At 45.8% G+C, this 13983-nt stretch overlaps 1 protein-coding gene across 1 annotated transcript; it reads left to right on the forward strand.

The window, feature by feature from the left end:
- Positions 1 to 1457: 1457 nt before the first annotated feature.
- Positions 1458 to 9590, forward strand: LOC113836786 (zinc finger protein 3 homolog). Its single transcript, XM_027426889.2, has 2 exons — positions 1458 to 1730; positions 5589 to 9590. The coding sequence occupies exon 2, from the start codon at positions 5599 to 5601 to the stop codon at positions 7120 to 7122; it is 1524 nt and encodes a 507-aa protein (XP_027282690.1). The 5' UTR covers positions 1458 to 1730; positions 5589 to 5598; the 3' UTR covers positions 7123 to 9590.
- The last annotated feature ends 4393 nt before the right edge of the window (positions 9591 to 13983 follow it).

Genomic DNA, 13983 nt, shown 5'->3' on the forward strand with positions numbered 1-13983 from the left:
GGTGTCACCTCAGACTGGTAGTCCTGGGTGGTACAGGGGCCATAGCTGAATATGAGTCTAAAAGCAAGCCCGTGAGAAGCGCTCTCCCATGGCCTCTGCTCCAGTTCCCGACTCCAGATTCCTGCCTTGAGGTTCCTCCTTCATTGTGTCCTGTGATTGGGATGAATAAGCCAAAGAAACCCTTTCCTCCTCACATTGCTTTTGGGCTTGGTGTTTTATCACAGCAATAGAAAGCAAACTAACACAGAAATGGTTATTAGGGGAGAATCCCAAGGCTTCTCAAGGGAGAGATACACTGAGGTATCATTCATTACTAGTATATAGGTCTTCTCGGCCAGAGCACTGTGCACTCTTGAGCACCGATCCATTTCCTCTGCTCTTTTGTTGTTTTAACAAGATGTCCTTAGGAAACACACATGGTCTCTACTGGCGGTTTTGACCTTCTGAGTTGTGTGGAAGTTTTTTGACTCTCAGTCAGCAGGAAAAGCCAACTAGATGCCAAAATGAGGGGTTTCTTTCTATTCCCATGGTATTTTCTGTTCACTTCTATACTGTCTCATTGGTAGACTGTGAAACACCAGTCCCTGCTCCCTCAAACATCCTCACCATGCACAAGGAAGACAGCTATTCCACCTGAACTGTATGTCCTGGTCACCTTCCCCCAGAAGAGCCCGGTTGCTTCAAGTGGCTCCTACCTTGATTAATATAATAAAACAGACAGTGGACAGGGAAATAGCCAGGAAGAGATACCACATCCTTTTTATTTTAAGTCACATAGTAGGGCTGAGCAAATGAAACTTGAAACGACGACACCACCGAAGGGCCTGTTAGCACACGTTTTGATCCCAGAAGTCTGAGTTCAAGGCCAGTCTGAGTTACAGAATAGGACGCTGCCTCAAAAACAACACACACACACACACACACACACACACACACACACACACACACACACTCATGCTCATTCCAGCACTTGGAAGGCTGAGGCAGGAGGATCACCACATTCATCTTCACGCAGGGTGTGAGGTAAGAAGAGTCCAAATTTATTCAAGAGAGAGGAAGGCCAGCAAATAAAATTCCCATTGCCTCAACAAGCTAGGGGAATCACACTCAACCTTAAGATTTTTGTCAAAGCACCATTCATTCCCTGAAGCCTTTCCTGACCTCAAAGCAGGTGTCCCCTTCCTTCCTAGAAGATGACAAGCGTACCCTAAGTCTAAGGGCCTGACACACTCTTGAGAAGACAGAAGTGAAGTGGCACAGACGCGGGGGTGCTTGCTCCACACGTCCCCACGCGAAGAGAAGCAGAGTTTCAAGTTTTCCAGCCCACGGAAACGCCGTGGGCGCGCAGAGCGGCTGCTGCGTGGCGGAAGTGCATCCCCGGAGCCGTTCTAGGAAACCCGGAGGACCCCGCGCGTCAGTGGTCTAGGGCACAGTGGGTATCGCGAGGTGCACTGGGACGTTCCAGGGAGCGGACAGGCCCTCGCCAGCCCGGCAGAGATGGGGTGAATTAGGGCGAGAGCCACAGACAGGAACCGGCGAGGGGGCGTGGGCCCGCTGGCCACCTGTTCCTTCCACGAGTAAGGCCCGCGCGGATTGGCCGCAGTGCCGCCCGGCACCGGAAGTGGCCGGTGTCGGTCGCCCGTGACACCAGACAACAGCTGCGGTTCTGTGCGCGCCGCGGTGCAGCGCTCCGGGCTCAGCGGAGTGAGCGTGGGCGGCATCCGCTAGCGGTGAGGCCTCTGGTTCCGTCAAGCCCCGGGGAGGAGGGCTCCGGCCTCCCGGCCTCCAGCCGGAGCGTAGGCCCGCCCCTGACTCTGGTTTGCTGTGTGACCTTGGACTTTATGGCACCGGGGGCCCTTCTTCATTTGCACCCGGAGAGGGTGGAACCTGGGCAGTGCCAGGGCCGGTGCCCAAGTCTGCTTCCAGGCCTTGTCAGTCAGGGAAACTGAGAAGCAGGGTCCGACGCGGGCATGCCTAGGAACTATACCTATTTTCTTTTCTCTCTTTGTTTTTTTTTCTTCCTTCTTTCTTTCTTTGGTATTCCATTCCCTAAGTATACTGCTTAGAACGAATGGCGAGCAAAAAATCGAGGCCCCCACGGCATGTTGTGGCCAATGCTGGCAGACAGGATATTGGCTTATAAAGGTTAGTTAAAGAAAGAAGACAGAATTGGGGGTGAAGAGATGGCTCAGCGGTTAAGAACACTTGCTGCTCCTCCAGACGACCCTGGTTTGGTTCTCAGAACTCATTCAGGCACCTCATGTCATCTGTAACTCCAGCTCTGGAGGGTTGGCTCCCTCAGGGACCTGCACTCACCTGCGCATGCCGATATGCAGAAACACATGTACACATAATTAAAAATAATAATAATAATAATAATAATAATAATAATAATAATAATAATGGAGACAGAATTGAGCACAGCATTAACAGAGTTCCCTTGATCCTGAGTACCAGAGGAGGAAGATAAGAGTGTCTTGGGAGAAATAACTTTTTGTTTCTGTTTGATTTTTGTTTTTTAATTTTAATTTTTTTTTTGAGGTAGGGTCTCATTGCCTAGCTCTGACTAGCTTGGAACTCACTATGTAAACCAGGTTGACCTCAAACTCTCAGAGATCTACCTGCCTCTTTCTCCCAAATGCTGGGATTAAAAGTATGTGCCACCATGCCAGGCAAAGAACTTACTTTTATAAGTAATTGTTATATACATATAATAAGCTATATGTCAGACACTTCTCTGGCCTCTTTAGGTAGAAAAGTGAAATGGGCTGTCTGGGTAACCTTGAAGACAGCTGCAGATTTGTTACCCAGATAGCACACAAAACTTCACTTAATATTTACCTGGTATCAGAAATGTGCTAAGCATTGAGATCGACAAGATGAGTAACACAATCCTTGCTCGAGATAGTAGAGCACTGGTTCGCAACTTGTAGGCGGGGTCACGACATTTTGGGGGTCATCTAACGCCACTGGAAAAGACAGATACATTATGATTCGTAACAGCAAAATGACAGTTATGAAGTAGTAGTGAAAATAATGTTATGGTTGGGGGTCACTACAACATGAAGAACTGTATTAAAGGATGGCAGCATTAGGAAGGGTGAGAACCACTGGGCTATAGGAAAGCAAACGAATCATCCAGGGGCATAATGGCTGCATGAAGAAGTAATGTTTGCTAGGGCCTGCGGGTCAGAAAACAAGTGGAAGGGACTGTGCTTATTTCAGCTGCATCTTGAAGATGTTTGTTAAGTGCACAGGTGGGCAGTGGTATTCCAGGAAGTGAGAATAATGTGTTTCCAAAGACAGAGAAACTTAAGAATGGACCGTGTTTGGACTGCAGGATACTGCACATCTGCAGCTGTCAGTTGTTTTTGGAGAATGTGAGGTAGATGTGGGAAAAGGAAACGGGTTTGATGATGAGAACATTGTGAGCCACAGGAAGGCCTTGAGAGGAGCAACAAACAGGAAGTGACATGGGAACTGTGGCTCAGTGAGGTGAGAAGGGGACTAGTGGAGCACTGGCTTCAGAGACCTAGGACTCCTTCCTGAAGATGTTAGTGAAGACGTCAGGAGTCCTTTTGCCAGATGAGTAATGGAATTCTCATCACCCTGCCTTAAAAATATGTGGTGTTTTTAAGTTTTACTAGTCACTGGTCATTAATAGGTATGTGTGTCAGAACTTTCTGAATGAGGTTTTCTGAGACTTTTCTCCCAGAGTGCATTGCAAAGACAATTCTGACTTTATTTAAACAAACAAACAAAACACCTGGAAGATGATGAGCTGGGCATGCTACTGCATGTCTGTAATCCTAGGTACTCTGGAGGCAGCAGCATTGGGAGTTAGAGGCCAGCCTTGGAGATACAGTGGGAGCTTGTCTCAAAATAAAAGGGGACAGGGCATGATGATGCACTTGTTTAATCCCAACACTTGAGAGGCAGAGGCAGGCAGATCTTTGTGAATTCCACGCCAGCATGGTACTTAAGTTCTAGACCAACTGGGACTACATACTGAGACCTTGCCTCAAAAACAAACAAAACACCCAGAAGGGCTGGAGGTATAGCTTAGTGGTAGAGTCTTGGGTTTCATCTTTAGAACTTTGGGTTGGGGGGAGAACACCATCAAAACCAAAACTGTAAGATAAACAGCTATAGAAAACATGAGGATTTGAAAAAGAAGACCAGATGGGGCTGGGAAACACATAGACACTGAAATACCAACTCCTGAAACTTGTTTTTGGCTGGGCATTAGAAAGACATTTACTTGTGGAAATAATTCTTTTTTTTTTTTTCTTATGACACAGCATGACACAGTCGGTGCACTGGCCTCAAATGCATGATGCTCTGTCTTGTCCTCTTAAATGCTGACATTAAAGACACCAGAAGGGAATTTATGTAAGACAGTACTACCCAAATGAAATATTGCCATAGATGGAGAAGATAGCCAACAGCTAGGCATGGTGACATAGTGCTTGAGAGGTGGGACAGACAGAACTCTGTGAATTGCAGGCCAACTTAGCTACAGAGTGAGTTCTGAAGGCCAGCCAGAATTACATAGTGAGACTCTGCTTCAAAAATAGATAGCCACAACTCCACAATGTATCCTTCCAGTTATACAGATAACATCTATAATTTTGAAAGATACCAACAAAAAAGAAAAAAAAATCTAGCTTTGGGGTATTTCCTTGCTCCATGGGAAAATGGATGCTGGGGTCTTCTAGCTCACTTAGAGGGAGATAACAAAGAGTTCCCAGAGCTTTTTCTGGTGGGTATCTCCCCAGGGTAGGCTGGTGGTGGTAACCAGCATCTTGTGGCCGACAGGAGGCTAGGTAGAGAAAAGGGCATTACAAAGGTCACCTGCAAAATTACGAGTCCTTCATCAGACTCATCATCCCGTCTCATACATCTCTAGCTGCCCCCCACCCCCCCACACCAGACAGAGTTTCTCTGTATGGCTTTGGAGCCTGTTCTGGAACTTGATCTGTAGACCAGGCTGGCCTCAAACTCACTCACAGAGATCCACCTGCCTCTGCCTCCCAAGTGCTGGGACTCTTGGGCTCTTTATTCTTTACTGTTCTCAAGTTTTCTTACCCCTTAAACCTGTGTCTCTATCTACGAGTACCACTAATATTCAAATCTCTGTCACCAGAGAAAACCCATGACCTTGTAACACCCTCATATTGCAGGAAATTCATTTCTCAGTCACTGTCACTATGTTTTGTTTTTGGAGACAAGATTTCTCTGTGGAAAATCCCTGGCTGTCCTGGAACTCACTCTGTAGACCAGTCTGGCCATGAACTCACAGAGATTGCCTGCCTCGGCCTCCCGAGTGCTGGGATTAAAGGCGTGCGCCACCACCACCCGGCCCCAAATGTTTTCTTTACCAACTTTGAGTTATCCCCTAACTCACTTAGTGTCATACAACTTTTGCTAGTCTCTCTTTACCATACATCTGCTTTTTCTGTCTTTAGCACTCTGCTTCAGACGGTTTTTCTCACCTTTTAGAGTCAGTATCATCTGTTTAGCATGTCCACCATGTAGTGTCATGTAGATAGGACACAGCAACCTCACATTACCCTTTCTCATTTCAGCTTGTGTGATATGGGGACTGAGAAAAAGGAGGTGTTTCCCAAGGAAGAAATTTCTGAAGGATCCAAGCCACAGGGACCAACGTTAGAGAAACTGTCACAGGAGGTTTACCAAATTCATGAGTTTGGAGCAGCAAGTGACGAAGACATACTAGAGAGACGTTTGAGAGAGTCCTCGGAAGAGCTTATAGGACAGATGTCTCCTCAGGAGAGAGACTTTGCATCAGGGTTAATTATCTTCAAGAAGTCACCCTTAGATGAGAAAGAACAGGGTAACAGCGGGCGTGACAGAGGCTGCAGCCCCCACCCAAGTGTGGTGGTGTGCCATGGAGACATACTAGAACCTACTCCAGCAGAGAGGGCTAGTGCATTTGCTGCTTCCGGCCAGAGCTTCATGGAGAGTGTACAGCTTCATAAAGCACAGAGGACTTGCGTGGGCGAAAAGCCTCACACATGCAAAGAATGTGGCAAAGCTTTTAACCAGAACTCACACCTCATCCAGCACATGAGAGTTCATAGTGGAGAAAAGCCCTTTGAATGCAAAGAATGTGGAAAGACATTTGGAACTAACTCCAGCCTTCGAAGGCACCTGAGAATTCATGCTGGAGAGAAGCCCTTTGCCTGTAACGAGTGCGGGAAAGCCTTTATCCAGAGCTCACATCTTATCCACCATTATAGAATTCATACGGGAGAAAGACCTTACAAATGTGAAGAATGTGGAAAAGCCTTTAGCCAGAATTCAGCCCTGATTCTGCACCAGAGAATCCACACTGGAGAGAAACCTTATGAATGTAATGAGTGTGGGAAGACCTTTAGGGTTAGCTCACAGCTGATTCAGCACCAGAGGATTCATACTGAAGAGAGATACCATGAGTGCAACGAGTGTGGTAAGGCCTTCAAGCATAGCTCGGGCCTCATCAGACACCAGAAAATCCACACTGGAGAAAAGCCCTATCTGTGTAATGAGTGTGGGAAAGGCTTTGGTCAAAGTTCCGAACTTATCCGTCATCAAAGAATTCATACAGGGGACAAACCCTATGAATGTAATCAATGTGGGAAAACGTTTGGCCAAAACTCAGAGATTATTAGACATATTAGAATCCATACTGGCGAGAAGCCCTATGTATGCAAAGAATGTGGCAAGGCCTTCAGGGGTAATTCAGAACTTCTTAGACATGAGAGGATTCACACTGGAGAGAAGCCTTATGAATGCTTCCAGTGTGGGAAGGCCTTCAGGCGGACCTCTCACCTAATTGTCCACCAGAGAATACACACCGGGGAGAAACCCCATCAGTGTAACGAGTGTGCAAGGACCTTTTGGGATAACTCTGAGCTGCTGCTTCACCAGAAGATTCATATCGGAGAGAAACCTTACGAGTGTGGTGACTGTGAGAAAACCTTCAGCCAGCACTCCCAGCTAACCATCCACCAGAGAATTCACACTGGAGAGAAGCCGTATGAGTGTCAGAAATGCCAGAAGACCTTCAGCCGGAGCTCTCACCTCCTCCGACATCAGAGTGTTCACTGTATCGAATGACCTGCAAACCAGGAAGGATTGCTGTGGAAAGGCCGAAGTCAGATTTCTTCATTTGTTCATAATCTACCCAGGTTCTTGGATCAAATGAGAGGACAGGATTCCCTTGCCCATCCCCTGATTTTGTTTTGGTAGCCGGCTGAAAATGATGAGGCAATTTCATGAACTATTTATTGAGAAGTTTCGGTGTTCTGAATCAAATCATAAAAAGCTGTTTCAGGCCTTCATTCTTCTCTGTCCTTCTTCCCTTCCTTCTTTCCCTTTCCACAGGGATCTGCACCTATGTCTAGCCTAAATTGTTGCTCATTTTGAAAAGTGGGGCCAGGATTCCACTTCTAAGAACCATAGAGTTGACGCATTGTCTCCTGAGATGTTAGGAAATGGTGACCTATTCTCTGGTCCACTTCGTAGTCTTGGAATACTTTAGTAAGCCCCCCTCCCTTTTTTTAAGCCTTAAAATCTTCCAGCCATGTTATCAGGTTCCCTTGAACATAGCAACATTAATGAAAAAGCAGGAAGCTTGCATCGTTTCACATTTCCTGCTAGGCTTCCTTATTCATTTGAAGGGGGTTCCGTGAGAAGGAAAGTTTACAGATAGTAAGTGAAAGCCTGAAAAACTGGAGGAAGAACCGGGGAGACAGAGGAAGCCAGGCTACTGAGATGGGCAGGAGGGGCTCATTAGCAGCTCTCCAGTTCTGAGCTGTGCAAACGACTTCCCAGGAGTCTGCCACATGCACTTGCTCTCAAGTCCTGCTGCTGCTGCTATCCTGTCAGGAAGTGGTGAACAGGATTGTGTGGCCTTTCTCTGCCAGGTACCTGGCTGTGGTGATGAGCTGGGTAACCTGAATAGCCAGGCCTGGCTTTCCCAGTATTTGAACTCTCATGACCACCCAGCTGGGGGCTCTGGGTAATAGATGGGGATGTGCAGCCTCTTCTTGGATTGTCTGATGGCCATAGAATTCTTTTTTCAACATGTCCACATGTCTTCTGTGTCATCCATTTTCATGTTTCATGTTTGAGGCAGGTAGTAGGGATAGAAATTGCACTAAAGAAAATCTAGCAGGCCTGGATTCTCCTCTGAGAACTATTCCTTCAGTGAGGCTCCTGAGTTCCTGGTTTCATCTGCAAAATGAGGGCTGTTGAGCGAAATGATCTCTCAAGTTTCAGCCAGCCTCTAAGAAAATATACTAGTCACTATTTTTTTTTCAGTACTTGAGTTTAATAATCCAAGGCTTTGTGTATGCCAGGCAAGCACTCCACCACTACAGCCCTAGCCTCACTCCCCATGCAGAGACAGAATCCTGATGCGTGTTGGTCAGTATTTATTATTAACTATGTGCTGGGCAGTGTGCTCTCAGCTTACATTTTTTCCCATGATACTTGGATACAGTTTACATATCAGAAAGTTCGTGGTGTTAAGTGTTCAGTTGAGTGATTTTTAGTAAATTAGAGTTGCACATTTTTCCTTAGTGCAAGTATTCTTGAACCAATTTAAATGATGAATGAGTTTGGGTGGGGCAGGGAATGTTAGGTGATTTACCCATGATCATATTAAGTCTAGAGCCAAGATTCCAGTAGTCTATTAGCCACTGTGCTGTGGGATGGATAGGCTCATTCATTACTGTCTAATTTTAAGCCCTTTGCACACTTTAGAATTACCAGTCACTACACAGATTTTAATGTAAAGATTTTAAATCATGTCTTGGCAAGTGTAACTCATCACAGCCAAGTTCTGCAGAACAGGCTTGCTCTGTACCCCAAGAGTACTTCTTAGGTTCATACATTTGGCTTGAGAGAAAAGCAGTCAAGTAAACAGCTGCTCACTCCATTCCACACCTTTACGGGAAGATGCTGCTGTCATTGCTGGCAGAAGCTCTCTGGCTGCCTTCCTGTGGTGGTTACCAGGGCAGTGTGGTCTCGTTCCTTTTTGTGTCTTTGCTCAGGCTCAACATGAGCTGTGCCCGCATCATCATGAGGACATCACCTACCTCTTTAACTTAAGATTCTTGTGTTCCTTTGTTTTCCTTCCAAATTCATCCCTTGTCAGTCCTCGTACAGAGCCAGCACCTAGTAAAACTCAGTTGTCATGTGATTGAATAATTACAATAAAAATTAGAAATCCAAGTGGAAACCTTGTCTAAAAAAAGACACTCTTCAAACTCCCCAAAGGGATCTTACGCAAAACACATTCATGAGTAGTAGGGACTACCATGAACATGAACATGCTATGTAGAGGTGAAGGTCCACACTGTATCTGCTTTTAGACTTTATTCTCCGAGGACCCTTCTTGGTGAAACCAACAGTGCAGGGTTTTTGTTTGGTTTGGTTTAAGACTGAATCTCTCTATGTTGACCTGGCTTGTCCTGGAATTTGCTGTGTAGATCTGTCTGATCTCAAAGTCAGATCCACTGGCCTTTGCCCCGAGTGTCGGGATTAAGGAATACACCACCTTGTCTGACCCTTTTCAGCATGTGGCTTTGAGTATGCTGTTCACTCTCTCCTGTATCTGCACTCTCTCTCTCTCTCTCTCTCTCTCTCTCTCTCTCTCTCTCTCTCTGTGTGTGTGTGTGTGTGTGTGTGTGTGTGTGTGTGTGTGTGCAGGCAGTGCCCACGTGGGGGACATTTAAGGTGCAGATGAGCTTGGAATGTGGGCTGGTGATCCTGGAGCTGGGCTGTAAATAGTCCCTCCTTTCTGAGTGACATAGTGTCAAGTTTGCCAGTGATAGGCACTGGAGGGACAAGGCCTTTGAAGAGGACGGGGTGCTTCTAGTTGTGGCCTTTTCCAGTGTCTGTGTGTGTGTGTGTGTGTGTGTGTGTGTGTGTGTGTGTATGCACGCGCCTGTGCAAGTGCTGAGCAGTGCTCCCAGCTGTTAATGCATTTGGACAGCACATCAGCTAATGGATTTTCTGCTTGTCAGTCTTGGCCTGCAGCTCCTTAGTGAATATCACCAGGATGGATATACTGCTGTATTGGTAAATATTTAGCTCAAAACCAGAAGAGCCAACCAATCAAAGCAAACCAACAAGCAGCAGCTATAATAACCCCACCAAACGCCTCTTTTTTGCTTTGGAGGCTGTCCTGGAACTTGCTCTTGTAGACCAGGCTGGTCTCAAACTCACAGAGATCTGCCTGCCTCTGTCTCCCGAGTGCTGGGATTAAAGGCGTGCACCACCAAATGCCTCTTAATTGTTCCATTTCCATGTGGTGAATATCCTCACCATAGCTAATTCCAGTGCAGGTCAGAAGTAGTGTGCAAAATTGGCTCTGGCAAGGCTATAGTTGGCTCGGTCTAGTTAGCCTCTGAAATAGACACAGTCTCCTAAAAGTATGATCAGAACATGGACGATTTCCCTGCCTAACTTCCTCTAGCCTTTGGGTCCCAGTGTGTAGTGTAGTTTGTCTAAATACTATAGCTTGCCTGCATGATTTACATTAGCCACAGCAGGTCTCAACCATTCATGGACCAAGGAGAGCAGATCTTGGTGCATAGGTACCTGGCACAGAGTCAGAGTCAAGTAACCTATGCCCATGGGTTGACCTTGGATACAGATGAGTTAGTGTGCACCACACCAACAGAAGAACAGGAAGTGGAAAGGCAAGTGGCAAGAGGAAGGTCCTGGGCAGGGCACTCTGAGCCAAGTCCTATGCACCTCGCACCTCCATCCTTATAACAGAAGGGTACCAAGTCGGGTCCCCTCCTTGCTTTCAGAGGGAGGCCCCCAAATCTGCAAAGGCAGCAGTATTACTTTCAGGCCACCCCAGCTTCCAGTTCCACCAGGGACTGACATTGCAGATCATTTGAAGCGCCACCACCTCAGTCCCAAATACCCGCTCTGTCTCCACTTCCCGGACACTTCCCAAGACTAGGGTGATGATTCTCCCCCACGCCACCCCGCGGGCTCTCAGCTGCTTCCCACAAGCTGTAGTGGTTTCCATTCTCAACGCATTGCCCTTAGGGCTCCGGCTGCTGGGTGGGTGGCGGCTGCCCTCTAGCGTCCGTGGGGACACCAGCCAATGCATCGTTGGAGCCTAGAGGGAAATTCCCTCCCTCCTCTTAAAAAATCGATTTATGTTCGAGGTACGCGGTACTGGGTTTCATCAGAACATCATACAAGTATATAGGGTACGCTAAGCAAATTCCTCTCATACGTCTACCCCTGCTTCTTGTAGTCCTGTCCTTTTTTAAAAAAAATTTTTCTAGACAAGAGTTTCTCTATGTTGATCTGTCTGTTATTTTTTTTAAAGATGTGCTACATTTTTTTTAAAGATTTTATTTATTATGTATACAACATTCTGCTTCCATGTATATCTACACACCAGAAGAGGGCACCAGATCTCATAATGGATGGTTGTGAGCCACCATGTGATTGCTGGGAATTGAACTCAGGACCTCTGGAAGAACAGCTGGTGCTCTTAACCCCTGAGCCATCTCTCCAGCCCATGTCTGTTTGTTCTTTATACAGTTTTCTTCTACTTTCATGTGCTATATTATCTTTATGAAATCTAGGATTTGAAAAAATATGCAATATTTGTATTTCTGAGACTGATTAAATTTGTTTAATATGATAATCTCTAGCTGAACCCAGTCTCTTGCAAAAATGTAACTGTGTTCTTTTTATGACTGAACACACACAGACACTACATGTGCAGCCCACTTTTCTATCCATCCATCGGTTCAGAGACACCTATGTTGATTCCATAACTAGGCTATTGTCAATTGTGTCACAGAAGACATGGAGTAAATGTTTGTAATTTGTTGGCTTAAGTGTGCTTTGGGTAAGTAGAAGGAGCACTGTAGCTGAACCCCATGTTCATGTATTTTGAGCTTTCTGCAGATTGTCCATACTGACTTCAGTAGTTGAATCAGTAGTGCATAGGAGTCCTTTACCCCAGCACCCTTGTCTGCATCTATTGCTATTTTTTTTTTTTGCAGCTGGTGGGGGGGGTTCAAGACAGGGTTCCTCTGTGTAGCTTTGTAGGCCAGGCTGGCCTTGAACTCACAGAGATCTGCCTGCCTCTGCCTCCTGAGTGCTGGGATTAAAGACGTGGGCCAGCAACACTTGGCTGCTATTTTCTTTTCAACTATGTGTATGTGTGTGTATGTGAGCACTTGAGTGCAAGTGCTCTCCAAGACCAGAGGCACTCCTGACGTGGGTGGTGGGAGAGAACTTGGGACTTCTGGAAGAGCAGGTGCACTTACCCACAGAGCCATCTTCCGCCCCGGTGTTGTTTTCTTAATGACTGTCATTTCAACTGGGGTAAGACAGAATCTCAACAGTAGTTTGAGCTTGCATTTCTCTGATGGCCGATGAGGCTGAACTTTTCCCATGTTTGTTGGTTGTTCATTTCATTAGCTCATTTACTGATTATTTAGTTTTCTGAGTTTTTCATAATTCTAGGTATTGATCTTCTGTCAGATGTGTAGGTAGCAAGAGTTTTCTGGGAGTGAAACTTTCCATAGACAGTGGCTCCAAAGTTGAGACCTGCATGTTGTTGGGAGTTTGAGTCCTCCAGGAGTTCTAGACTGACCCAGGTCTCTGTAGAGTTCAGAGTAGACAATCCATCCCATAAGTAATTTCATGATTTTTTCTCTCTTTTTAAGTTTTTTTCTTTCCTTATTGATTGTGTTCTGTCTGTCATGCTCTGCCAAAGACTTATGGTATAGATATAAACAAGAAATGAAGTGTTTAAAAAGTACAAGTTCAGTGTATATATGTGGTGTGGTGTGGTGTGGTGTGGTGTGGTGTGTGTAGCAATGGCTCAGTAGGTAAATCTGTTTGCTGCCAAGGCTAATGACTTGAGTTTGATTCCCAAAATCCACATGGTGCAGAGAACCAACTCCCTCAAGCTGTTCTCTGTCTTCTTCTGCACCCCCACACCAAACAAATAAATGTAAAAAAAATTAAAAGTATGTGGTGATATATTATTTATGATTTAATAAAGATTGCCTGAAGCATCAGAATGCAAAGCCAGCCACACGAGTTAGCTAGAGAAGCTAGGCAGTGGTGGCACACACCTTTAATCCCAGGACTCAGATGGATCTCTGTGAATTCAAGGCCATTGAGGGCTACATGAGAGTGAATCAGTCTAAAGGATTAACAGAGCTCAGGCCTTTAATCCTGGCCCTAGAGAGGTATTGTAATTTAAGAAAAGCAGTTCACTAGAGAAAGATGCCATGGGACAGAGTTCAAGCAGAGGGGTTTTTTTTATTAGGGAAAGGGATCATTAAAAGGGGGAAGGGGAGAGGGGAGATTGGTCTCCAGGAACAGGAGCAGCAGGAGAGAGGAGAGAGGGGTGGCGATGGTTGGGGGAGAGGGAGGAACAGACAGACAGGGAGAGAAAAAAAAGAGAGAGAGGAGGATGGGAGGTGGGCAGGGCCCATTTTTGATTTTTACAATTTTTATTCATTTTATAGTTTATTTGGGTAAGATATTGTCTACAGAACTAAAACAAGGTCCCCTGCAAGAGCAACAATTACTTTTGCCACCTGAGTCAACTCTCCAGTGCCCACATACTGAGTTTGGAGGAAAAAATGTCTTCTGTCTCTTTCCCTTCTCTTGTAAGAAAACAGTCATGTTTGTTTTCTCCTTTACTCTAAATCCTTGGTCATATGTTCTGCTCAGTCTAGTCCAGACAGGTTCCTCCAAAGAAACGCTTGGGATGTGCTTGAGTGTAACGATAACTCTTTCTGTCAGCCGCCTGAGTTCTGCTGCCTCTTCAGGGCTCCCAAATAACACACAGAGACTTATTAGTTACAATGCTGCTTGCCCAGGACTAGTATTTCTTATTTGCTAGCTCTCTCTTAAGTATCAACCATAACTATTAATCTATATATTTAATAAGGACTTACCGAGGACACCAAC

The sequence above is a fragment of the Cricetulus griseus genome, chromosome 7, assembly GCF_003668045.3.
Source record: "Cricetulus griseus strain 17A/GY chromosome 7, alternate assembly CriGri-PICRH-1.0, whole genome shotgun sequence".
NCBI lineage: Eukaryota > Metazoa > Chordata > Mammalia > Rodentia > Cricetidae > Cricetulus > Cricetulus griseus.